The sequence below is a fragment of the Scyliorhinus canicula genome, chromosome 16 (genome assembly GCF_902713615.1).
Source record: "Scyliorhinus canicula chromosome 16, sScyCan1.1, whole genome shotgun sequence".
Lineage (NCBI taxonomy): Eukaryota > Metazoa > Chordata > Chondrichthyes > Carcharhiniformes > Scyliorhinidae > Scyliorhinus > Scyliorhinus canicula.
The window spans coordinates 20,483,456-20,510,181 of NC_052161.1; the positions used below are offsets into that span (position 1 = coordinate 20,483,456).

At 47.0% G+C, this 26,726-nt stretch overlaps 1 protein-coding gene across 2 annotated transcripts in view; it reads right to left on the reverse strand.

Moving 5' to 3' along the window:
- The window catches only part of LOC119979396, a 340,254-nt gene that overhangs the window by 90,894 nt on the left and 222,634 nt on the right, over positions 1–26,726 (reverse strand). Inside the window, exons 14-16 of one of the 2 annotated variants that reach the window (XM_038821550.1) lie at positions 22,982–23,097; positions 9,329–9,560; positions 7,685–7,702 (exon numbers count right to left, since the gene is read on the reverse strand). In XM_038821550.1, the coding sequence (XP_038677478.1) occupies positions 7,685–7,702; positions 9,329–9,560; positions 22,982–23,097 (366 nt within the window). The remainder of the gene's footprint in view (positions 1–7,684; positions 7,703–9,328; positions 9,561–22,981; positions 23,098–26,726) is intronic. The other variant, XM_038821551.1, reaches the window with a different exon arrangement.

A 26,726-nucleotide genomic window follows, 5' to 3' on the forward strand; every position in this document is an offset into this window, starting at 1 on the left:
GGCCCTCTGCAGCCCATCCCTCTGCTGCAGCCGCCGCTGCCCCGCAGCTGCTCTGCCTGCGTCGACGCTGCCAAAGGGCCGCCTGCAGGGCAGCGGCTCCCGCCACGGTGGCAAACATCACTGGCTGGTGCCCAAACATTACGATCTGCCGGTGGCGGGGGGGGGGGGGGACACAACATGTTTAAGGATGGCACATTGACACCTCAACAGCCAGGTTGCATGGGATACATGTGTGCCCCGATTGGCTGCTATCGCTACAGACACGCAGGCACCCTGACCCCTGCCCACAGTATCCGTCCTCCGCCCAGTTTTGCCCGTCCCTCCTCATTGTGCCACCATGCCCTCACGGGGGCTGGCATGTGTGTCGCCTTGACCCTTCCCAGAGATGGTTGCTGTCAGCTGGGTGTTGCGGCACCTTTGGGAGGGGGGGGGGCACGGCTGGACACACCCAAGGTCAAGGTGTGTGGCCTTGTGGGATGGCAGTGCCAGTGGCCTTTGCCCATCAGCATGACCTCAACTTGCAGTCGTAGCTTCGCCATGGCAGGCCGACTGGCACGACGCTCCTGTGGAAAACCCTCTCCCCTCCCTGGAACATGGAGGCCTCTTTCCACGAACCCCTCCCCCGAGCATGGCTGCACCCTTCCCCCCCCTCCCCCCCACCCCCCACCCGTGCATGGCTGCACCCTTTATCCACCCCTCTCCTCCCCCCCCCCGAGCATGGCGGCACCCTTCCCCTCACTCTCCTCCTCCGCCCCTCCTCCCAGCATGGCGGCAGCCTTCCCTGAAACCCCCCCCCCCCCCGCCAGCCCCGGCCGTGGACGCCACAAAATACTGCTGCCGAAAACGCCGGCCGGTCAACTTCTTCCCCCGCATCATCAGCAAGCACGACTGGCTGATGATTTTATTTTGCAGGCATGAACCGCGATGGCGTGACCTGGGGTAATGCGTCGGGACTTCGGCCCATGCAGGCCGCTGAATACCGGGGGGCCCGGAGAATTGCCAAACTTAGCCCCTCGGACGATTCTCCAGGCGGCGCAGCGCCGCACTCGATGACGCCGCTCTCGCCGATTGGGAGAATGGAGGAACGGCGTTGGACCGGCGTCGCGCGAAAATCTGGCAGGAAGGGCAATTCTCCCAGAAGGCGCGGCATGGGAGAATCCCGCCCATGGTCTGAACAAGGCCTGTTATAGCTGCAGTAAATCTTCCCCACTTGTAAGTCCCAATTTCCTTGTAATAAACATCAAAGTAAATTTGCCTTCCTAATCACTTGCTGTAACCGCATATTAGCTGTTTGTGACCCGTGTACCAGGAAACCCAGAACTTCCACCGAGTTCTGCAAACCCTCTCCATTTAAATAGTACGCTGCTTTTCCATCCTTCCTGCCAAAGTGGACAAATTCATATTTTCCCACATTATAATCCAGCTGCCAATTTTTTTTCCTACTCCGCGAATGACAACTTACTTTCCCACCTATCCCAGGGTCATCAGCAAGTGTAACTGTTTGGTCCCCTCATCCAAGTCTTTTGACATAAATTGTAAACTGACACATCATCGAGCTAACTTAAAGAAAATGTTTCCACGATATATTTACAATTTAACATAATTCTCTTAGACCCAGCTCCCCAAGATTCCACAGGCAGCTGTCCAACTAATGCCATATACAGTGAGGATTACAATGGCTCTGCCTCAAATAAAAACATTCATATCCTGGATGGCAACCCTTTGGGAGCAAGTGCTATACACTCATTCACTTTTAAAATCCAGCCTGATGCGACAGTTTACAGGAAGACTATAACCCACCCCACATATTCTTTTGAAATATAACCGAAAATAGCTGCAAATTTAAAACAGATGTAACTGTGCGGCTGTACGATAAATGCAGGCTATTCAATTGGGAACTGTGCAATACAGAATTTATTCCACAAGTGTGCTGGGTTTGATCATTCCCGAGTGTAAAATTTACAGATGAGTTATTAAGGCCTTTCCCACATGTGGAATAAATTCTGTATTCCATATTTCTCCATCGGGCATTCTGTTTATACCATTGTGTATAATTATTTTTATATTTCAATTAGAATTAGTTATTGACCCTTAATACCACAAGCATCTCAGAGAGGCTTGGGTCTGCAGTAAAGTCTCTGTTATTATTTGGTGCAACGATATGAGGCTGAATTTTTGCCCCAATATGGGGTCAGGTAGGTGGCAGATGGGTGCATCATTTCATACCCCGGTAAGCATGCCAGTTTGGCAGCACCTTTTGCATTGGGATTATTTTTCTGTAGTGGGTAGAAGGGCTATCCACCCCTAGTGCAGGTAGCCACTTAAGGTACGTAACAGGCAATAAAGTCCAGTTTTCAGAGGCCGACAGGTCAGCTGCTTGGGAGTTTCCTCCCGCTGGCCGACTGGAGGCCCAGAGCAGCAGGTAGGGATTGATGTTGTCCTCCCGCCTACCTGACCACAGCTGTTGCCATTCTGTGGAGGGGATACCCTCCACGATGGTGGTCCAGCAGCTCCGGTCATTTATTACTTTAGATTTTTTCAAGTTCCTGAGAGGGTACCTCAAAAGAGAGGTATTGTTCCTTCCATGCTGGAGGACCACTGATTGGAGGCTGCCTGCTGTCCTTAATCATCAGTGAGTTTGCTTTCTGGATGCTAATTAGCCAATTCAGGGAAATGCGCTGCTGAGTGCATATTCCAGACAAATGTGCCTGGATTCCCCGCTTACTGCCACTGGGAATTGTGATCGGGCGGGGAATAGAGTGGAACAGAAAAATCTCGATTTGCGCCCGGCACCAGTTCCATCGCCATGCTCTTGACCGCTCTGGCGGTCCATGTAAATCCATCATTTGCATGGATTTAAATCTCATTACTGGGTTGGACACTTAATGCTCCAACCCGGGGCAATGCTCTGCCCCTCTTAGGTGGCAGTCACGCCGGATTGAATTGGTGCAAGGTCATATGACTGGAAATTTCTTTCCGCGATTCCCCAAGTTTTGCAATGTCAATTCTGACTGGGCATGAAAAGAAGAGGGAGGTAACAAAGAATTGGCAAGATTGCTCCCGTACGCATCCTAATGCTTAGTTCAAAAAAGATGTGGACAGAAGGACTGAAGAGTGTTGCCTGCCTACCTTGCTTCTCAATCAGCGAATGGGTTTATGAGAAGTGGATAAACTGTGAAGAACTTGTTCAGAGACAGGCAGCATCTTAGATGGAATGGAAGGATCACATTTACACTTTTGAAGTGTTCTCAGGTTAAGATGTGCTGCACAGGAGGGAGAGCTCGGAACCACACGTCACGCATGGTTCATTTCATCTGGACTTTATCTTGAAGATATTATCACGTGCAAAGTCAAAATATTTGCTATTTCTTGGCACATGTTCCAGTTGAAGAAGGGGAAAACGATAATGGGATAATTCCCAAGCTCTTCTTAATTTTTTAAGTTGTCTAGTTCCCACTATAGGTGGATTGGCCATGATAAAACTGCCCCTTTGTGTCCGTGGACGTGCCGGTTAGGATGCTCTTTCAGAGTGTCAGTGCAGATGGGCTTAATGGCCACATTCTACACTGTAGCGATTCTATGATATACGTGCAAGGCTGAAGTGGTTTAGGCATGCTAATAGTACACTTAAATTAATTGCTCTACTTAATCAAGTAAATTCAATGATCCCAATTCCCAGTACTGAATGGCACTCAAAGGGAGGATATCAAAAATGGGGCTGTGCTCCCTTCAAGTGTAGCTTAACACTGTAAGTCATTGCAGTTACGTTAATAATCATTTCTAATTCCAAGAAGTAATAAAGATTTGACAGTACCCATTAGGATATGCAGGCTGTTAGGAAACCAACTGCAAATATAATTCAATTAAAAAGAATCCTCTGATGCAAGCTAGGATTTGAATTACAAATGAATCTTACCTGGGCCTGACTTATTACTGGGTAGATAGAGTCAATGCGTATGACACAAGGTTTAAAGAAGGGCTTATTAAAACTTTAAAGAAGGGCTTATTAAAACTTTAAAGAAGATCTAATCCTGGCTATATCAACTTCAATATTTTTCTCCTCATTCTTTATTATCCAGTTATATTCCAATTTACATGATCCATTCTGGCCTCAAATTTACTTTTGTTTCATGCACCTTTCCACATGGATTTCTTTTCATTTATTTTCACCTTTTCTCTCTCAGTGGCAACAATTCTTTTTAGTTTTCACTCTGAAGTATAATCATAGAATCCCTACAGTGCAGGAGGAGGCCATTCAGCCCATCGACTCTGCACCGAACCTCTGAAAGAGCACCAAACCTGCACCTAGGCCCAGCCCCCACCTAGCCTTTGGACACTAAGGGGCAATTTAGCATGGCCAATCCGGTCTACCTGCACTTTAGAAAATAGGGGAGAAGTGCTCCCAGGGGAGATTGGAGGTGAGCGCAGCTCTCAGGGGGAGAGGTTGGTGGCAGGGTAGTGCCAGGGCATATCAGTTTAATGCCAGAGTGCAAGCATGGTGATGGGGTTGCAACTGGGTGTGGATGGTTTCCTGGCATGCAATACTCATGTAAGCATGCCAGGCATCTTTCCCTCTCACTCCAGCTCTCGCCCTCGCGTGCCCTCCACCCCCCCCCCCCCCTTCCTACCCCCCACTCTGTGTTCCTGATCGGGTTTCAGCCTGTCGCAATGTTACCAGCCCCCGGCCTTACTCAAAACTCGCCTCTGCCAATCGAGGGGGACAGCAACAGAACATCCTCCTCCTGCACATGAGATTTGCCATTCAGGCACGCCACCTTCAGTCCCGTTTTTTTCACAGGCGTCGTGGGGCATTCTTTTCCTGAAATAAGGGGCGCGATTCTCCCAAAGGGAGACAAAGTGCCGACGCCGGAGTGAAAACCGGAGTGTTTCACTCCTGCGTCGGAGGCCGCTCCTCGCCCCCTATTCTCCCACCCCCAGGGGGCTAGGAGCGGCGCCGCGTCAATTACGCGTGCCGGGCCTTGACGCCCGGGTCAAAGCGGCGCCGCGTAAATGACGCGGCCGGCAGTGCCTAAACGACGTCACCCACGCATGCGCGGTTGCTGTCCTCCCCTCCGCCGCCCCGCAAGGCATGGAGGATTGATCTTGCGGGGCGGCGGAGGGAAAAGAGTGCGTCTTTCAGAGATGCCGGCCTGATGACCGGTGGGCACCGAACGCGGGCCAGATCCCTCCTGATCACCCCACTGGTGCTCGATCCTCCCCCCCCCCCCCACAGGCCCCACACGCAGCGGTCGCACGCTGTTCACGCCGGCAGCGACCAGGTGTGGTTGGCGCCGGCATAAACCGGTCAGATTAGGCAGGCCGCTCGGCCCATCCGGGCCGGAGAATCGCCGCTCGACCGTTAGAAACAGCGAGCGGCAATTCTCCGAGTGGCCTGTCGCAAAACGTGGCACGCTGTTATGTGGGTGGGGGTGGGGGGGAGAATCGCGTGCGGGTGCCTGGGCGGCGTGGCGTGAATCGCCCAGCACTCCCGCGATCTCCCATCATTGGCTGATCATCCAACTCAATAGCCTAATCCTGCCTTCTCCCCTATGGCCCCATTCTCCCCACGTGCTACACCAAGCTGCCTCTTGAATATATTCAATGTTTGAGCATCAACTACTTCCTGTGGTAATGAATTTCACAGGCTGACCACTCTTTGAGTGAAGAAATATCTCTTCATATCTGTCTGAAATGGTTTACCCTGAATCCTCAGACTGTGACTCCTGGTTCTGGACACACCCGCCATTGGGAACTTCCTCCCTGCATCTACCCTGTCTAGTCCCGTTAGAATTTTATGTCTCTATGAAATTCCCCCTCATTCTTCTGAACTCCAGCGTGAACAATCACAACCTAGTCAATCTCTCTTCACATGACAGACGCGCCATCCCTGGAATCTGTCTGGTAAACCTTCGCTGCACTCCCTCGAGAGCAAGAACATCCTTCCTCAGAAAAGGAGACCAAAACTGTACACAATATTTCAGGTGCATCCTCACCAAGGCCCTGCATAATTGCAACAACACATCCCTGCTTTTATACTCGAAACCTCTCGCAATGAAGGCCAATATACCATTAGCCTTCTTTACCGCCTGCTGCACCTGCATGCTTACCTTCAGCGACTGCCACACAAGGACACCCAGATCCCGCTGCACACTCCTCTCTCCCAATTTACAACCATTCAGGTAGTAATCTGCCTTCCTGTTTTTGCTTCCAAAGTGAATAACCTCACACTTAGCCAAATTATACTGCATCTGCCATTGATTTGCCCACTCGCTCACCCTGTCCAAATCATGCTGTAGGATCTCTGCATCCTCGTCACAGTTCACCCTCCCACCCAACTTGGTATCATCTGCATTAATATTGTAATGATGATTACTCTCAGGGTAACTTAATTTCATCACTCCTCGAAGGTAAGAACGAAATGCATGACCCGTACAATGGTTGGCAGCCAAGACATTATGTAACTTGTGTCAGTCTAAGGCCTTCACCCCTGCCGAAACAACAGCGATACCTCCCCGGCGGCATTGGGGCCATGAAGAGTGACAATTGTGTGTAATACTGCCTTGGACTCAGAAGTACTCACAAAGCTCCAGCATTTTCAAGCCTTTTCTCTAGCTTCCTTGCACAATAATAGAGGATTTACTCACCCGTGCCAATCTCAACAAATTATTCAGCCTCCTCCTCCATTGCCCCCAGTTTTGAGGCATGACCCCATGCTGCTGACCTCCACGTCCGCCTCCTCGCAGGCTGCTCGGGTTATAGAGGGGGTCTCATCTTCCCACCATCTGGCAAAAGGACCTCACGCCTGGAGGATGCAGCCTGGAGTAGGATGCGGAGGGATTCTTCATCAAATTGCTGTGGGACTCTAGCCACTCTTCCCTACCTCTCCCCTCGCTCCCTTGTCTCAGCCAGCTATGGAGAAAACCATGCTAGCACGAAGCAGCTGCTCAATTTTAATGCTTAACATCATGTTTAATACCATCTGTATTCAATGGTGACAATCAACGCAAAGCCTCTGCAGGTTGTAACACACTTTATAGAACAATAACGCTCACCTTAAACAATGCTGATAACCTTTCTGGGGAAAAAAACACTTCTTTGTGGCTTTTCCCTTTACAGTGCCCCACGTCAGGTGGCTCTTTAAATGAGTGGCCAGGAGTTCCTACCGGGTCATGGCCAATGATTACAGCTGCCGGGCATCATGCTCCTCTACTCGGATTGGGCAGATGCATGCAAATCCTCCAATATCAATTGGCTAATTGTCGTTTTATACAGCGTGCAGCTACAACCGGAGAAAGAGTTGGGAATCCATCTACTTCCGGGTGCCAGACCCGCCCATTAAGATATGACATATTATCTAGTCCTTAATTTTCCCTACCTGCCTTCAGTCTACATCCCTCAATCCAACTTTTTTTTCCCAGAAACCGAACTCGATCTATTTCTAATGTCTACTTCAATAGCATCGTGGGTAGCTATTCCACAAGTCAATTGCCTTTTGATTAAAAAAATGTTCAGTCTGATTTAATCCTAATGTACTTATTTTAAACTTTTGTTGCTGACACTTGCATACTTAACCCTCTTGAACAACTTTCCTACATTAGCTCTATTCAACTCTATCAGAGGCTAGAAAATTTTCAATTATCTCAGTCACCTCAAAGTCTTCTGCTCCAAAGAAAGCAAAACCTACCTTGGCCACAGTCCACAGCTGCTGAGGGAGAATGAAATTGGCAGTAATCAATATCAAAACGAACTACTCTACGAAGTGCATCATTCATTATCTTCAAACAGGCCTATTAACGGCATAGTAAAGTTTCACATTTTCTTTGTACATCTGAATTAATATTACAATCCTTGACTTGTCAAAACCATTTCAATTCTAACTCTTGAGTTCTGTTCCTTTGTGCCTCCTACACTACAGGCATGCACAAATAAAACGTAACAGTAATTAGCTCTTAAAACATTATAGAAAGTCCTGTATTGTTTGGAAGACTGAATCTTAGAAAGCAGACATGATTGATTGTGACTGTTCTGGCAACACAGAAGAAAATCTATTGACCCATAAAGACAGCTGTGCTTATAAAAACATTAATGCGTATAATTATTGTAGAAAATTAAGAGGAAAATCTCAATGACCTTCACACTGAAGTTTTTGTAAAAGTACTTAGAAAATAACTTTTCTATCAAGTAAAAATGTTGGTATTTTCCCCCAAAATATCTACCCAACTGCAATATAAATCATATTTTCAAATTTAGAGGACCACAACAGGGATTTTAATTCAAAGTCGTCTTCAGTAAATCAAGGTAGCCATAATATCTTTGGTGTTAAATTTGCGTACCAACTTCAAGGAATGTCCTCTTTTTACAGCATGCAACAAAGTTCCCTCAATAGTTGATGGGGAAAGACAGCATCTATAGAGCCACATACAGGCGGGCAGCACGGTGGCGCTGTGGTTAGCACTTTTGCCTCACGGCACTGCGGTCCCAGGTTCGATCCCGGCTCTGGGTCACTGTCCGTCTGAAGTTTGCACATTCTCCTCGTGTTTGTGTGGGTTTCGCCCCCACAACCCACAGATGTGCAGGGTAGGCGGATTAGCCACGCTAAATTGCCCCTTAAATGGAAAACATGAATTGGGTACTCTAAATTTATTAAAGAAGAAAAAAAAACACATACAGGCTACAAGGTTGGATCCCGGATCTGCGTTAAGTTGATTGACCTCAGCCATAGGAGCAGTTCAAATGCTACAGCTGGGGGCGAGTGAGGTGTGGGAGATGGGGGTGGTTGTGTGCAGGTCAGTGGGTTAGTCAGTTTTCTCGGCAAGAAAAGGAAACATTAAGCTGAATCTCTGCTTCAGATTGTATACAGTGACTGGACATGTGTGCATGAAGGGCATGCAGCAGGGTTAGAATGGGCTGTGATTCCTTCAACTGTTGAACAGACTGCTAATACACACTGTCAGGGCTCATACACAAAGAATGTCTGAAAAATTAAGAGCTTGTTTTCTTTACCCTATATGATGAAATGATACAAAATGTTTCTCATCAAATATAATTACAGTCTATAGGCATGAAACAAAGTTTTGTACAGTTAAAAGTCTGATTAATTTGAAAGAAATGACGATGCATTCATCATGATTATAAATTCCTAACTCATCCATACCGAAGAGTCCCAGGCTGGTTCAGAAAGTGTGTAAACTTTTGATTTGCATCATCTGTGCCTGTGGCAGGTGAACTCTTCAGTACAAAAACCAGGTGTTCACCCATAATTATTTACTTATTGGCAGATTTGATTGCTGAAACATCCGTTGTTGCTATTTAACAATGATTTACTCACCAGAGCATTTTTCTCCTCCCTCTGCCAGCTGCTCTCTGCCTGTGGCGGCTGGAGTTTACAAGCTCTAGGGGCTGTTGGTAGTTGTGCGGTGTCATTTTGTGATTTGTTAGCCTGATCTGTAGAGACTGTGCTTGCGGAATCCACCAAGATTTGACTGAAGGAAGATGATTCAGGCGATGCGACAGTTTCCGTATCACAGACAGAGGCAGGAAAATGATCCCTTGCCTTTAGCCTTTGGTTGTGGGAGAATGGAGGAGATGAAAAAAAAACCTGAATCAACCCAATTGTTAGTTTGGGGGCAATGACAATGCTAGGCTTTTCAGATGTTCAAGATTGTTATTACACCAGTTTTCAGTGTCCATAAAACTATCATATTAATTTTAAACAATTATTTTAAAATTATTACACAACAGTAGAATATCTCACCTATCGAGACAACATGCTATCAAAATGTGCTTAGGAACTATCTCTGTATTCTCTAAAGAGTAGCCAACTCAATTGCACATTGTCATCTGCCTCCCCACAAAACACAGCTAATGCACAGTTGATTTCCTGCCTCAAGTTCAGGCATGTTGCCCATTACCTGACAGGCCTACAACAGGATCCAAACTAAACATATGGTAATTTAATTAACTCCTTCTTTCCCACAAGGCACCTCCAAACAACTTGTGTGCCTCGAGGCTAAATATCAAACATGATGAAATTGTTTCCTGCTCTAGTGCACACCTTGCCTTTGACTTATTGTGTGAACATTGGATAAGAACTGCTCACCTGCTACCTACCAGCAAGTCTCACACTTGACCTGCTCTGAAATCAGAAGATTAATTCTCCATTGTATGCAAAGTTTTTTTTTGACTTGTATGGTTAAAGCTGACAATAAAAAATACATTCACTGGCAGGTAAAAGCACCGGCTAGTAGATCAGTAGCCAAAAGGTTCTAAGTGCAATTTCGCAAAGAACAAATAGCAATTTTGACATTTCAGTCAAATCTACAGCTAGAAATGTTAGCTTTCACAGAACAATGGTGACTCTAATTGCTGTTTTTAAACTGGAAGTAATAAACCATTCTAACAAGAGCCATCATGTGACAATCACCCTGCAATTTGTGAAGAACGGCATCTGCCGTAAAATGGGGAAGGGGCCACGGCCCTGTTAGCGCGGAACACTCATATGTTTGCTTCCTGACTGCTCCCCATTCCGAAAATCTGCACAACTACTTAAAATGTTGCTCGAAGGAAGGGAGGCATAACTACAATTAATTGTGCTGGAGCAGTGTTTGATCAACATTTTCAAATGGGCCGATTGTAGAATGCTTCGAATTTTTCAAACTCATAATGCTAATTATTTGGGTAGCCTCAATGGATCATCAGTGTCAAACTCCATTTGATCATTAGAATGTCATTTTTCCCAGAGCTGTAAAAACAATCTTTTAGTTTCACAAGGCAAATGTCATTTTATTTGATAGACCTTTGAGTTCTTTTTTCATTTCTGATAGGCCAACAAGGATTTTTTTAAAAGGCTGATTTTGGTTTTTGCTCTACCGCCGCAAAATATCCTCATTGTTTTTGAACATTTTTTCCTTAGTGCCCCCAAGGCCAGTAGCCTTTTTTTTTTATTTTTAGTGTAGAGATGTCAGGCCTACTTATAAGCATTGGACCAAACTCACCAGGAAATGGGAGAAATGCTTATTTTACGATGTAAAATGTGTCTGCTCAGAATGTGTGATCCTGCAACTAGCAACTTTAGAAGGTAAATTTCATTAGAGATCTGGAAGAAGTTAATTTGAAAAGAAGCATGAAGATATGGCACGAATATTACTGTAAATCAGGGTGCAGGACATAGAGCATGTGCGAGAGTTCTGTGCATATACAAAGCTATGCTGATAGGGAGGTAGAAAGTAAGATGGAAACATGTAATTGTCAATGCTCAGCAAGTTCAGCGAGTGACCTCCTGAACGATGCAGACAATAGGTGTGGGTCTCGGCTGGGTCAGGTAGAGTTACTTCAGGGGCAATGAGCATGGAGGTGAAAATCAGGCAGGTTTCCATACCTGATCTCAGCAACCTCCACTGGAAGTGCATGTGTGGACATTGGTGAAGGCAGTATTGGGCACTGCTGTGAAGGTCCCGGCAGTTAAAAAGTCTGCCACCATTCACTGTCAAGGTCACCAGGGCAAGTGGTGTAGGACGCCTAGAGGCACAAATCCATATCCCAAGAAAATAATCAGTCCTTCAGGAGAACACTGGTCAAGAAAATTGTTATCGAACAGGAAAACTAATAGGATTGGGCAACTAATAATAATCTTCATTGTCACAAGTAGGCGGAACATTAACACTGTAATGAAGTTACTGTGAAAATCCCCTAGTCGCCACATTCCAGTGCCTGTTCTGGTACACTGAGGGAGAAATTAAGAATGTCCAAATTACCTAACAGCATGTCTTTCGTGACTTGTGGGAGGAAACCCACTCAGACACGGGGAGAACGTGCAGACTCTGCACAGACAGTGATCCTAGCCGGGAATCAAACTTGGGTCCCTGGTGCTGTGAAGCAACAGTGCTAACCACTAGGCTACCGTGCCGCCTATACTATACATGGCATGATGGAAAAGGGAATGTTCTGCAGGCAGCAAAACAAGAAACCCCTCATTGATATTTGTGAACAGGATAATCAAAAACTACAAAGGATTCAAATAATTATTTAATAAGAAGAGAGGATTGGGAAGGTTTTGGAAGTATGGAAATGGCAGTATTGCAAAGGGTGCGGTTGTGTGTCATTTATTGCCCATTTTGCAAAATATGTAACAACATTTCACGCGCGCCAACTGTGCACACGTCCATATAATGCCAATACCATGCCATATTTAGGTACTTATACCTGTAGAATTCCCACAGGTGTTCTGCTAATTTTCTACCTCCGACTTGACGCAGGGTTGATGAAACCACAGAGAAATAGGCTAAATTGTCAAATGGTTACTTAATCACTTCTCTAAGGATCCGGCAAAGCTCTGCCAATGTTACAGGAGATGAGAAGACCCTGTACAAATTCTCCCGCTCCATAATGTCCGATCTGGTCTCTTCACAGAAAATAATTGCCCATTATTCACACAAAAATCAGACACAGGCTCCACAGGAGATCGTACTGTTGATGAGGGAGAAGCAGAGTAAAGCACCAAGGAGTAGCAATACAGATGGTTGTTGAGGGGGCAGTCAGTGTAGGGTGGGGATTCAACACTCAGAATGCTCTTCCTGAGTTAACAATAAAGATTTTATTGGGCCATAGTGGAGCAATGCACCTGTGCCAGGCATTTAAATGACCTAGTTCTTGTAATCTGGTCTGCAGAATGTCAGGCCAATAAAGTGAGTTGACTTTTAGTGTGCAGTACTTAATAGATCTACACCTCCAGGCTGTCTGTTTCTCCTCTGTTTCACTGCAGAAGAGTCATTGTTGAGCAGTAAACCAGTCGATACAATTTTCTTCACTCATTTTTCTGGTAACCTATGTGAACCTATTTATTCTCAAATTGAATATTCGCTAAAATTAGAAGACATGGGGCACGGTTTAATGGCCGCATTGTGCCGGTGAGGATCTGTGCTGGCTGGCAAGGTCACGGGGCAGGCCCAAATCGGGAATCACGGCGGGCACTGAGGGGTTTGCGATCTAACCAGCTAACTCCCGTATGCGGGATCTGGATCTCTCCAAGACGTGGCACAAAGCTAAATGAGGCCAATTGAGGGTGACCTCCATTTCATTTGCGAGACAGAAGTTCGATCTAACAGCCTCCCGTAATCTAACCAGCTCCCCAGTGAGAGGACACGCGGGCGCTGATTAATACCAGTCCACACAAACGTGGCCAAGTATCAGGACACCTGGGGGTCTCCCAGGCCATTGGACATGGACATGGTGGCACCCGGGCACTGCCAGGCTGGCACCTTGGCACTGCCATCCTGGCACTACCAAAGCACCCGGCTGATACTGCAAGACTGGCAGGGGCGCTTACAGGGTGCCAGATCCATGTGCCAGGGTGGTACTGCCAATAGTCGGTGCCTGAGTGCAGAAATGGCCATGAAAGGCAGGATGATTGTGGTATGACGGGTGGGGGGATGAAGCGTGGTATGAAGGGACCTCTGGAAGCGCCCAAAAAAGTGACTAAGTGTGGTTAGGTAAGGAACTCGCCAACAGAGCCGGGAGAAATTCCTCGCCAAACCTGCCTGAAATTACACTTTGAAACTTTCCTGTTCAACCGCACCCAGAAACAGGTGGTCCATTGGTGTACCTGCGCGATGGGAAAGCAAACATTCGTCGCAGGAAACATCTCTGATATGATTTTGTTACTTTTCATTGATACTTTGCATTTCTAGAGGCATTCAAAATCACGAGGGATCTGGACAGAGTAAGTAAGGAGAAACTGTGGAAAGATCAGGAACAAAAGGACACAGATTTAAATTAATTGGCACAAGAGGCAAAAGAAACATGAGGAAAAATCTTTTCATTCAGCGAGTTTTAGTCTCAAACGCACTGCCTGCAAGTGTGGTGGAAGAAGGTTCAACTGAAGCATTCAAAATGGAATTGGACTGTTATCTGAAAAGGAAGAATGGGCAGAGGTACTTGGAAAAGGTGGGGAATGGCACCAGGTGATGAGCTTATTCAGAGAGCTAGTGCTGACACGATGGGCTGAATTGTCTACATGTATATTGTAAAAGTTCAGTGATACTGTCACAGTTATTACACATTTCCTTGCTGCTGTCCCCAGAGTACACCATAAAAAAAATGTTCTTTTATTTTACAATTAAGGGGAAATTTAGTGTGGCCAATCCAGCTACCCTGCACATTTTTGGGTTGTGGGGGTGAGACACACATCGACATGGGGCGAATGTGCAAACTCCACAGTGACCCGGGGCAGGGATCGAACCTGAGTCCTCGGCGCCGTGAAGCATGACACCACCGTGCCGTCCAGAATACGTTTTCAGCCATTTTGTTTGTGTCACTGCATTCTTTCACAAAATAATAGAACCAGAAATCACACTCAGGATTTACCACACAGAATTTCTGGGGTGGCATCTGGGACAAGTGACTCAGAGCAAAAAAAATAGCCATAGGAAATTCCAGATGGTTTCATCAGGATGAATGGAGGAGGGAGGGAGCCAGTGGGACTGGTACCTGTTGCACCCTTCAACTTGTGCAGATCTCGCGATGTCAAAAACTCAAAGAAAGAACAATTAATTGAGGTAATTTAAAAATTGGAGGAAGGCTGTGACAGAAAGACAAACTGCTTACAAAATCCTTCTTGATTAACCCTCAGGTATTTTTGTTAGCTCAGAACTCATTTTTAAAATGCCAGTGTGAGGACAAATTCTATTCTAAAAAGCAGGAATTAGCTACTGGCCACTGAAGTAGTTTCCTTTATTTCTGACAGGTCATCCAAATGCATTAAAATGTTCTATGTTGTCTAAGATCACGCCACTGAATCAAATATGCCAGTTTGGAACATCTAATAAAAAAATACACTAGAGCTCTTTGTTTACAAAAGCCTCATCAGCTGCCATATTCTAAAATTTAGTACTCTACCGCAATCAGCACCTTCATCTTTTTAAAAGTTGTCTACATGTATTTCTGATTAGAATTTGAAATCCCTTTCTTTGATTTCTTCACACTGTCTTACATCTGTGGGCTTCTTCAAAAACATTTCTTCATTCTTATCTGACCGTGATAATCAGTTTTAGTTGCATACCACAGAAAATACTTTTGCTTTCGTCTTCAAACCCTTTATAGTCTGCCCATCTTCCAACAATTTCTCCTCTCGTTTTCCCTCCTTAATCTTTTTTTCTGAAATATGCTTCTGTGGGTGAGTTCTCTGATGTCTTTTCAACTCTTCATTTGTGAGCCAGGTTAGTGGATGCCAGGAGGCTAGAGTGACCTTGTGGTTTATAACGGCTAAAATTGATCCTGGCCTGAGTGGAATGACAGACCTTCACCTTATATACACCGTCTCTTGGAGATTGGAAGAGGAGGGGCCAGATTTTCATCTTTAAACAGACATGAGAATCGGAGTGCAAAATGCTGCGCTTTGTTTTTTCATCGGAGGAAATGTAATTTTCTTCTGCCATTTTCATGTGGCCTTTTCGCTGGTTGGCAAGGCCGAGAGTGTAAAATGCACACACAACACCTCTTTTGAAGTTGTGATCTCCCTTGTGAGGTTCACAGGAAAATGGTATTTCCTCCTCTACACCTTACACCTGCTGACGAGTCTGGAGCATTCGGACAGGTAAGTGTGAAATGTTTTAACACCTTCAAGTGTCACTATTAGATTATATGTGCCTAACTGGGACGAGGTGGGGTTTGTAAAGAAGCTACTGGGGGCGATTCCGGACTTTGACACATGCCAGTTGATCATGGGAGGGGATTTTAACCTTGTGATGGAGCCGAAGGTGGACAGGTCGTGCCCCAAGTCGATGGGAAGGTCAAGGATGGTGAAGGAGTTGGGAGGGTTTATGGAGAGCATGGGGATGGTGGATCCATGGAAGTTTAGAAACCCGGGTTGGGGAGGGGGGTTAGGGGGTATTCCTTCTTCTCACAAGTTTATAAGGTGCATTCTAGAATTTTTTTTTGTGGTGAGTCAGGCAGTGCTGATGGGGGTGGTAGGGGCGGAGTATGCGGGAATGATGATCTCGGACTAAGCGCTGCATTGTCTGGAGGTGAGGCTTAGTTCGAGGCAGGTGCAGAGGCCGGGGTGGAAGTTGGATTTGGGACTGCAGGTGGTCAAGGGGTTCTGTGAGAAAGTGAGGGTGAGGGTGGCGATTAGGAACTATGTTCAGTTAGGAACTATGTTCAGAACGGGGAGATGCCGGAGGCCACGTTTTGGCAAGCTTTGAAGGCGGTGGTCTGAGGTGAGATAATTTTGTTTAAAGCTCGTAGAGATAGCGGGGGGGGGGGAGCACAGACAGCTGTTGGAGGAGATAGTGGAGGTAAATAGAAGATACACAGCGGCCCCCATGAAGGAGTTACTGGCGGAGAGGAAGAGAGGCAGTTTGATAGGCTGACGCGGGTGAGGCGGTGAGGGTGCTGCGGAGGGCGAATGGATGCAGTATGTATGGTGAGAAGGTGAGTCATATGCTGGCCCACCAATTGTGGCGGCAGGCAACGTCCGGGAGATTTTAACGGTGAGGGCGGGAAAGAGATAAATGAGGTGTTTGGGGGGTGTTACGAGAAGCTGTACAATGCCGAGCCAGGTGGAGAGGTCGTGCCCCAAGAGAAGCTACTGGGACTGAGGGAGATGATGGAGAGCATCAGGGGAATACAGTCGGGTAAGGGCTTGGGCACGGATGGTTTTCCAGCGTAATTCTAAAAGCAGTTTGCAACAGAGTTCCCCCCCCCCCCCCCCCCCACACACTCAGTGAGGCGATGGAGAGGGGTAAGTTGCCAGCAACCTTGCCGCAGGTGGCAATTTTGTTGATCCCGAAGATAGGGAAGGACTCACTGGAGTGTGGGTCCTACAGGCCCATCTCTTTGTTGAACAAGGATGTGCAAATATTGGCGAAGGTGTTGGCATGCAGGTTGGAGGGGGTGTGTGCCAGAGGTGGAATTTGTGAAGGGTAGTCAGCTCTCCAGCAACATTAGGAGGCTGTTGAATGTAGTAATGACTCAGTCGGGGGGCTGTAAGTTATTTTATTCATGGATGCAGAGAAGGCCTTTGTCCGGATAGAGTTGAGGTATCTGTTTGAAATTCTGGGTAGGTTTGGGTTTGGGCAGAAGTTTGTGGCCGTGGGTTCATCTTTTATATGTGGCCCAGTGGAAACTGTGTGGACGAACGAGATGAGTTCAGGGTATTTTGGGCTGCACAGGGGAACGTGGCAGGGGTGCCTGGGGTCGCCACTGTTATTTGCGTTAGTAATTGAGCCCTTGGTGATGACCCTTCGGGGGTTGGCCAAGTAGCGAGGGATTGAGCAGGGAGCATCGGGTGTCACTGTACGCAGACAAACTGCTGTTTTTGTGTTGGACCCGCTGGAGAGTATGAGCAGAATCATGAGGCTGCTGGAGAGTTCTGGGATCTTCTCCGGGTACAAGTTGAATGTAGGGAAGAGCGAGGTGGTTTCGGTCAATGTGGCGAGGAGGTGGGGGGCGCAATTTGGGGTGCTACCATTTAAGGTGACAAGAGAGTGGTTTAGGTATTTGGGGATTCAGGTGATGCATGAGTGGGCCGCAATGCACAGGTGGAATTTAACAGCGTTAGTGGAGAAGGTCATGGGGGATCTCAAACGGTGGGATACATTACACTTGGCATTGACAGGGAGGGTACATGTGGTAAAAGTGAATGTGCCGTAAAGATTCCTGTTTGTCTTTCACACCCTCCGGATCTTTCTCCATAAGCCCTTTTTCTGGAAGGTGGAGGCTCTGATTGCGGAGTTTTTATAGGTGGGGAAGGTACCATGGTTCAAGAGAGCTCTATTCCAGGAGCACGGACAGAAAGGGGGGTTGGCGCTCCTGAACCTGATGTATCATTACTGGACTCCAAACATGGAGAAGGTGAGGCATTGGTGGGAGGGTGGGTGGAGGGGGTGGCATGAAGGGGCAGAGCGGATCGAGTTGGAAGAGGAGTCCTGCAGGGGGTGCAGTCCGACGGCTCAGTTGCCGTTAGCCCCAGGGAAGCATACGGGAAGTCCAGTGGTGCAGTCGGCGGTCAGGATATGGAAACAATTGAGCAGGCATTTCAAGCTGGATCAAATGTCGGTGCTGATGCCACTGTGTGGAAACGACAGGTTTAAGCTGGGGGGGGGGGGGGGGGGGGGGAGAGGGGGGACTGAAGGGATTTATGGGAAGTGGAGGATGGAGCAAGTTAGGGATACGTTCTCAGAGGGGAGGTGTTTATGGGGCTGGACGAGCTGTGGGAGAGGTTTGAGCTGCCGAAGGGTAGCGAGTTTAGGTACAAGCAGGTGCAGAACTTTGTGCGAAAGGAGTGGCAGACATTCTCCCAGCTACCAGAGTACATGTTATTAGAACAACCGCTGCCTTTGGATGACTTGGGCAGGATTGAGGACATATATGGGTGGTTGGGGGTACAGGGCAAAGCACAGGTGGTGAGGGTAAAGTGGGAGGAGGAGTTGGAGAGGGTGTTAGGATGGGGACTTTGGTGTGAGGTAATGCGTAGGCTGAACTCAACCTGCTCAAGGATGAGGTTGATTCAATTCAAGGTGGTGCACAGGGTACACATGACTTGGGCAAGGATCAGTGGGGGTTCTTCCAGGGGGTGGCAGATGGGTGTGAAAAATGTGGGAAGGGGGCTGGCGAATCATGTGCACATGTTCTGCAGCTGCAAGGAGCTGGAGAGCTTTGGGGAGGCGGTGTTTGGGATATTATCCAGGATAGTGGGGGCTGAGGTCAGACTAGACGCTATGGGTGACAACCTTTGGGGTTTTGGAGGAGCCAGAGCTACTGGAATGGAAGGGACCGATGTTGTGGCCTTTGCCTCTCTGATTGCCCGCCGAAGTATCTTTTTGAATTGGAAGTCAGAGATGCAGCCAGGGCTGGCGGCCTGGCTGGGGGACTTGTACAACTTTCTCTGACTGGAGAAGATTAAGTTCACTCTGAGGGGGTCAAAAGAGGATTTTGAGGGGTGGTGGAGGCTGTTCGTGATGCTATTTGAGGAGCTGTTCATCGGGGAGAGGAAAAACTGTACAAATTGTTGAATATGTTTTGATGGACTGTGCATTCTGTTGATGTTGTGTATGCTTGAAATAAAATATATATTTTTTAAAAGTGTCACTATTAGATGCTGTATTGTAATGTTGCTCTGTTCTGCAAAGGTAAATTAAGCCTTATACTGACCAGCATTGTCTAACTGTTGTCATGCATTATAGCATTTTTCCAATTGCTAAAGGTGCCATAATGCATTAAAAACATAAATGTCCAGTCCGTCCTGCTGTCATATTTTTTTTACTACAATTTAAACTGAGAGCTCTAACTGTCAAAAGATTCACTGTTTTTGAATGTTGAAAACAAATAGCAGCACCTACTGCTCTCTGTTGACTGAGAGTGTTCTAACCACAATGTTTATAAACATCAAGCTTTGAATGACAGCTCCTAGATCACTTCAAACAGAGTTAAGTGCTGTCAGTTTCTAGTTGATTACTTCAAAATCACTAAACCATGAAGGGAGGTGATCGGAAAGCACTTAATTCTGTTTGAAGTGGTACAGGACCTTTCAATCAAAAGGGGCCTCTTTTCTGTGGGGTTTCCTGGCAAGGGTCTCTCTTCTGGGGGAGGTGGGTCTGGAGAGGGGGTCCTTATTTAGGGAGTCTCTGTGGGGGTCTCTGTATTTAGAGGATCTCTGTGGGGGTGGGCCAACTCCCTGTGTGGGAAGGGAGGGGGAGGGGAGGGGGGTCCCAGAAAATACGGGAGTACGGGGCTGAATTGCGATGCGGGGGGGGAGGGGGGGGGGGGATGGTGGTGACGGTGGCCACCAACCGAGGAACCTCGCTATCAGGCCACACACTCAGGATCGCGACGCGATGCCAGGATTCCTTTGGGAATCCCTCGCAATCGCAGCATGCAGAAATTTGCATCGCTAAGGATTGGGAGTTGCTTCCTGGCTTTCCGGTGCAATTCAGCTCTGGTAGGAGAATATAGGGTGCGATTCGCCGAAATGGAGACAGAGTGTTAGCGTCGTCATGGACGCCGTTGCGTTTCCCGATGGCACAAAACGGGCGTGAGCACTATCAATTCTGGCTCCTACAGGGGGCCTGCACGGCACTGGAGCAGTTCACACCACTCCAGCCTCCCTTCCCGGCGCTAAATGGGTGCCACGCCAACCCGCGCATACGCAGTTGGGCCGCACCAACCTGCGCATTCGCAGTAGGGCCGCGACTACCCGCAAATGCGCGGGAGGCTTCCTCAGCGCGCCGGCCCTGACCCAACATGGTGTGGGGGTTCAGGGGCCGGCCGTGTAATAAAATAGGGCCAGGGCTGGAGATGCTGGCCCGCCGATCGGTGGGCCCCGATCGCGGGCCAGACCCCATCGGAGGTCCTCCCCGGTGAAGGAGTGCTTTCCCCCGCCCCACAGGCCGCCCCCGGACCCTACACGTAGAGTTCCCTCCGGCAGCGACCAGGTGTGAACGGCGCCGGCGGGACTCTGCTTTTTCTGCGCGGCTGCACGGCCCATAAAGGCCGGAGAATCGGCTGCCCAGCCACGGACAGTGGCCCGCGACCGGCGCTGCGCCAAACGCGCTGGCACAAACGGCGCCGATTCTCCGCTCCTCGGAGAATCACCTGCTGGCGTCGGACCAGCGCCGCGGGGAAAAATGGCGCGAACGCCGATTCTCCCACCGGCACGGCATGGGAGAATCACGCCCATAGTTTCCCAAATGGACAATTTAGCCCAATGTGTTTGAAATTAAAAGTTTTATTAGATTGACAGTGGTTTATATCTCATCTCCAATGATTTAAAAATAATTCTCATAACTATTGCATTACCGCTTAGGAATGTACATATTGGACACTGGGTGGGTTGCCAAGGAGGATACAGGATGGGTATAGAGGTGACATGGGGCATCTGAGGTGACATAGTGTAGCATGGGGTACCTGAGGGATCTGCGGGACCATGGGGTTGCATAGGGGGGTCCAGGAGGGCATGGAGGTGACATAGGTGATCTGACGTGGGATAGATTGGCAATGGGGGGGGGGGGGGGGGGGGAGAGGATGGTGCACAAAATGCATTACAAACCTCAACCCTATGTGAAAAGACAAGTAAAGTCTCAGTAAAAGTCACACATGGGCCAGGTGTGCATTTTGGAAGGTGCAAAAATGTGCAGGTTGGGTTTTCCTGAGACTACTTGGAAATCTGGGCCAAGGTATGAAATGTTAAATTAGACACTTACAGAAACCTGTCTGCATAGGCGACATTACTGTAACGTATTTTAGAGGTAATGACTGGACTAAGCTGTAAAAGGTTGTTTAAATATCCATTTTTTTTAATTCAGAGGACCACTACTTTGTATTCCAAATCCAATTTGATGTCTGCAATTATACATTTGTAAAGATATTTCAGGTAAATTAAATCAATATTAAAGATTATATTTAATTTTTAAAAAACAATGGGCAGTATTCTCCGCTCCCGGGACTAAGTGCCCGCCCCATCGTGAACGGCGTTGTGAACAGGTCCCGGGCATGACCTATTCTGGTTCACGCCACTCCAGCGTCCTTACGCAGCGCCAAATGGGCGCTGTGCCAAACCGCGCACGCGCAGTTGGGGCAGCTCAATCCTGCGCATGCGCAGTTGGGTTGTGCCATCCTGCGCATGCGCGGGGAATTTCTTACGTACGCCAGCCCCTCACCAACATGGCGCCGGTGTTCTAGGGCCGGCTGCGGAAGGAGGTAAGCCCGGGGGGGGTGGGCGCCGCCGGGGGAAGAGGCCAGCCCGCCAATTGGCAGGCCCCGATCACGGGCCAGAACCCATCGGAGGCCCCCGCTGGTGAAGGAGCCCCCTACCCCCCCTCACAGGCCGCCCCCCCCCCCAGCATTCCCGCACAGTTCCCGCCGGCAGCGACCAGGGGTGGACGGCGCCGGCGGGAACCTGTCCTGTCGGAGCGGCCATTCGGCCCATCCGGGCCAGAGAATCACCGTTCGCCATTTGCGGCCATTCTCCGAGCGGCCCGGCGCGATTTGCGCAGCGCTGGTTTCAGGGGATGGGAGAAACGCGAGCGGGAGTGGGGGCGGCGTGGCGCGATTCGCGCGGCTCCCTGGCGATTCTCCCACTCGGCTTGGGGGGGAGGGGAGAATACCGCCCAGTATCTTTTGACATATTAACACCTCATTTTTGTAAATATTCTTCACTCTCGTTCATCTCTTATGTGCACTATTATTTTCAGTGGTGTGAGAAGTTCCAAGCTGCATGATGTATGTAATGAGTGCTTTTCCAATGGGACAGCACTTGAATAGTGCAGGAAGATTCCCAAAGCCAGTTATCCATGACTTCCCTGGATAAGTTGGCCTAGACTAGGACACAGCTACAAGTCTAGCCCAGGAATTAAACTCCGAGCTCTTAATTGAGTCCACTGAGCTAATATAACTGTTGAGTTGCCCTGGGCATATTATCTCTTTATTATGCCTGACTTATTTCTGTATCTCATAGCTGTTTACTCCAAAGGAACAATTTGCTTTCACCCCTCTTGAGTCAAGGTCTTAGAGGCTCTGTTCTGCTAAAGAACAGATACCAGGATCTTTTCAAAGAACAAAAGGATATCATTGAGAAGGAAGACAGATGGGGCTTATGCTTTCCATGGCTGACATGAACCAATTAGGATAACCACAGATTCTTGCCACTGAGAAGCTCGGGTCAATGAAAACAAATTACACGCAATTCCATGGTAGGGGTCTAAGGACTCAGGTGACATCAGGCAATGAGCCCCCTCCGAGCTTTCAATACATCAGAAGGCATCCTGAGCTCATAATGACTGACCTGAAGTGGCAGCTCAGCACCAAATTTTAAAAAGGAAAATCTAATTTGTAAACAAATTGACATCATAACAAGCTATAAACAGCTGTCCTGGTTCTGACAGATTTACTGATGCTTCAGTGACTAAAAATCACAATGTTTTTCCAAAGCAACTTCATTAATTTGTGATCTGGCATTCATTAGGACAACAAGCCCTAGGGGACTACTTACAGCTTAGCCTCCATGGTAATGATATGAGCTTTGGGTCTGCTGATTTTAATGTGGGTGCAATTCGTAGGCAGTGCAATCACACAGTTGTTACCAATTTTATGTGGACAGATCAGTGTCTATAAAAAATAAAGCATGTTAAAGAATGAATGGCAAAACACATATTAGTGGTATTTAAAAGGCAATCTAACACAGAAAATATGCCCTTTATCAACAATTTAGTCTATGATATGATTTTACTAAACACGATTGAATGCACAAATAGGAGTCCCCAGTGAAATAGAGAAACAAGCAAGTACTTGTTCTGGCCTGTAGAGATTTCCCAGAATGGTTAAAATCATCACAGTAAGCACTGGTAATGGAACTTTACACTATTCAGTATGAATAAGCTGGTCTGTAGAGTGGAGGCAAGTAATGAAGTAATTAGCTGGACTATTATAAGCACCTGTGACACTGATTAATACATGTCCGCTTTGGCAAATTTTCTTCTCCAATTTGACTAAATCTTGTGTTTTCTGTTAAGCACTTCCTCCGCAAGGTAAAGTGATAACACAATGTGTGCGAGGCAAAGTTTGTGACAATGTTGCATAAAATCAATTGTAACTTACTGAAGGGAGGCGGCATCATCATTGCCCCATCACAAATTTAACAAACATTAACATGCCGTCTGACTCACAAGCACAGACAATGATGTTCCCGATATTATTATAATAAAGGAAAATATTAGGTTTAACATGTTGAAACATCTATTATTGCATTCTAAATATCTTAGGATTTATTTAGGTCGAAAATCTATTTTTCCAAGTCATTAGGAGTAATATGGCAAACTATCTTTAATTAGTGCCTGCATTTCAGTCTATTAGAAATAGTCTAATGAACCTTTTATAAAAACCACAACACAGCATAAAATAATAACCCTCCATTGCATCATGTTAAATGAGGCACAGGGCAGTATCAAACTACATACTAGATAACGCATCCATTTTAAGAAGAAAACCCAGAGGTAACACAAATTTGATCTAGTGCTGTCTTACAGCATCATCATTTTCTCTTTGTCTGGATTATCTTTTCCTGCACCTCTCTATACAGAACAGTCTATTTACAGTTCTCGGACAATGTTTTTCTCTTCATCACTTGACTGGGGAGATGGTGGGAATGGGGAGATGGTGGGAATGGGGAGATGGTGGGAATGGGGAGATGGTGGGAATGGGGAGATGGTGGGAATGGGGAGATGGTGGGAATGGGGAGATGGTGGGAATGGGGAGATGGTGGCAAACTGAATGTTACTGGATTAATAATCCAGGCTAATGCTCTGGGGACATGAATTCAAATCCCATTATGGCAGCTGGTGGAATTTGAAATTCAATTAATAAATCTGGAATTGAAAGCTAGTCTCAGTAATAACGACTATGACAACTACCATCGATTGTCGGAAAAACCCATCTGGTTCACTACTGGCCTTTAGGGAAGGCAATCTGCCATCCTTATGTGGTCTGGCCTGCATGTGACTCCAGATCCACAGCAATGTGGTTGACTCTTAAATGCCCTCTGAAATGGCCGAGCAAAGTCAGTTCAAGGGAAATTAGGGAAATGCAGCAAATGCTGGCCTTGCCACCATGAAAGAATAAAGAAAAAAAAATCCTCCCCTCTTTCTCCTCCCCAGTGGAGAACCACTCAACCTCCATTGACTAGGGGTAACACTCAACATTGAAGATGTCCAAACTCAACAGTACTTTACAAAACGGCAAACATGTAACTCCCAATATGAAGTGGAATTCATTCTTAGCTTTGGTTTCTGCGAACTAAAAACCTCTGAGACTTTAATTTTGCCCTGTATTTTTCCCCAGGGGTGGATTGACCCTGGCCGTGAGGGTGGGCAGGCGATCTTTCAAGTTTCAAAGTACCCGAGAATACCCGGAGATGTCTTTGTCACACTTTTACACTCCCTTCCATGGCACAACTCAGTATTCACACTGCTTTCCCACCCCCGCCTTCCACTACAGCTGCAAGGCCAAGATAGTGAATTCAGGGTGTTGAGAATCAAGAGCACAAGGTCAAACGTTACCACAGGGTGCAAGGGTTCCTTCTGCACTGTAAATTGTATGGTTCTATGATTAGGCTTTAATGTGGTTGAGCCATTGTGGCAACCCTATCCTATTCTGCCACTGGGTGGCATAGCTCTGTGGGACTTTAAAGTAGGGTGTACCATTTGTCATCCGATGACTTCTATTCACATTTTATTCACGGCCTCATTATAATAATCCAGCGTGGAAAAATTTGCTTCTTATTGCCACGTAAACAACATCATGCTTCCATACAGAGCAAATGATGCCTAAAAACAGCCCACACAAGCATTTGTCAACAAAAACAACACTCGTAGAGACCAGTCAGCAAAGCAAATTCGCTCAGGGAGAAACTGGTACATTTGGCAATAATCTGCATATATTATCCAGATAATCAAGGGTGGCAGGCAATTTAAGGCCTCGCCTTGAACCTTCCTCCAGACTGGCCGAACACATATCTTCAGTATCCATAACGTTTACAGGTGTCTTTTTTTCCCCAATATTAAGTTGACTGCAGTGATAATTCCATTAGTGGTAGACATAAGCTCTTCGATGGGACTTTAAAAAATATAATTCTCAATGTTCATAGCTTTAAGGTAATTTGTCTAAGGTTGGGGGACTTTGCTTTTTGTAGTTTCTCATATTTTTGGCCACTATACCTTGCTGCACTCTATTTTATGCTTGGTGCTTATTCAGTAGACTTATCATCAATCTTGCTGGACGAGAGCAACACCATAACTCTTACAGAAAAATTAATGGATGGGGCAGTATTTTGCATGATGGTGCCATGTCAGATTCTTAAACCTCTACTTCTCTCATACTTCGGGGTTTCTTTTGGCTGGTATTAATTTGAGATTACACACTTATTTCTGAACAATTGTCCACTCAGCAAAGTGATTGAGAACCAACATTTAATAGATTTTTGTTGGGCATTTTAATTTTTCTCCTGCTCCTCAGCTGAACTGCAAGTGAGCTGACAGATTACAGTCAACAATATTTTTATTCACCTGAAATTTTCTCTACCTTTATCCTTTCTTTTCCAAAAATGCACTGATCAACATTTCATGTGTAGGTTGATAATAATAATAACAATCGCTTATTGTCACAACTAGGCTTCAATGAAGTTACTGTGAAAAGCCCCTAGTTGCCACATTCCGGCGCCTGTTCGGGGAGGCCGGTACGGGAACTGAAACCGCGCTGCTGGCATTGTTCTGCATTGCAAGTCGGCTGTTTAGTCCACTGTGCTAAACCAGCTTTGGGAGCTGTCTAGTATTTTAACCGTGCAGTATGAGTTGTGACAATGAGTCTTGAATGGGCAATTCGACTATGGAATCTGGGACAAGATGGATCTTTGCAACTAAACAATCATTTATGCCCTCATCTGTTGCCTACACGGGTCCAGTTGCCAATTTTTAAAAAAATGTTGCCAAACACCCAGAGGACCATAGGCTGCTCCCCACTTTGAGAGCTGACTGGTGGCGATTTAACCTGGGGTCACCACCCCTCGAGTGAGGAGCAAGGTTAAGAAGGCGGGGCCCCTCATGAATATCTTCAGCCGGTAAGGGTATTGAGCCCGCACTGCTGGCATCAATTCACATAATGAACCAGCTATCCAGCCAACTGAGCTAACTGACCCCAGTTGCCAAGAGAGTTCACTTGGTAACCTTAAGAGAGCGTCAGCCCAG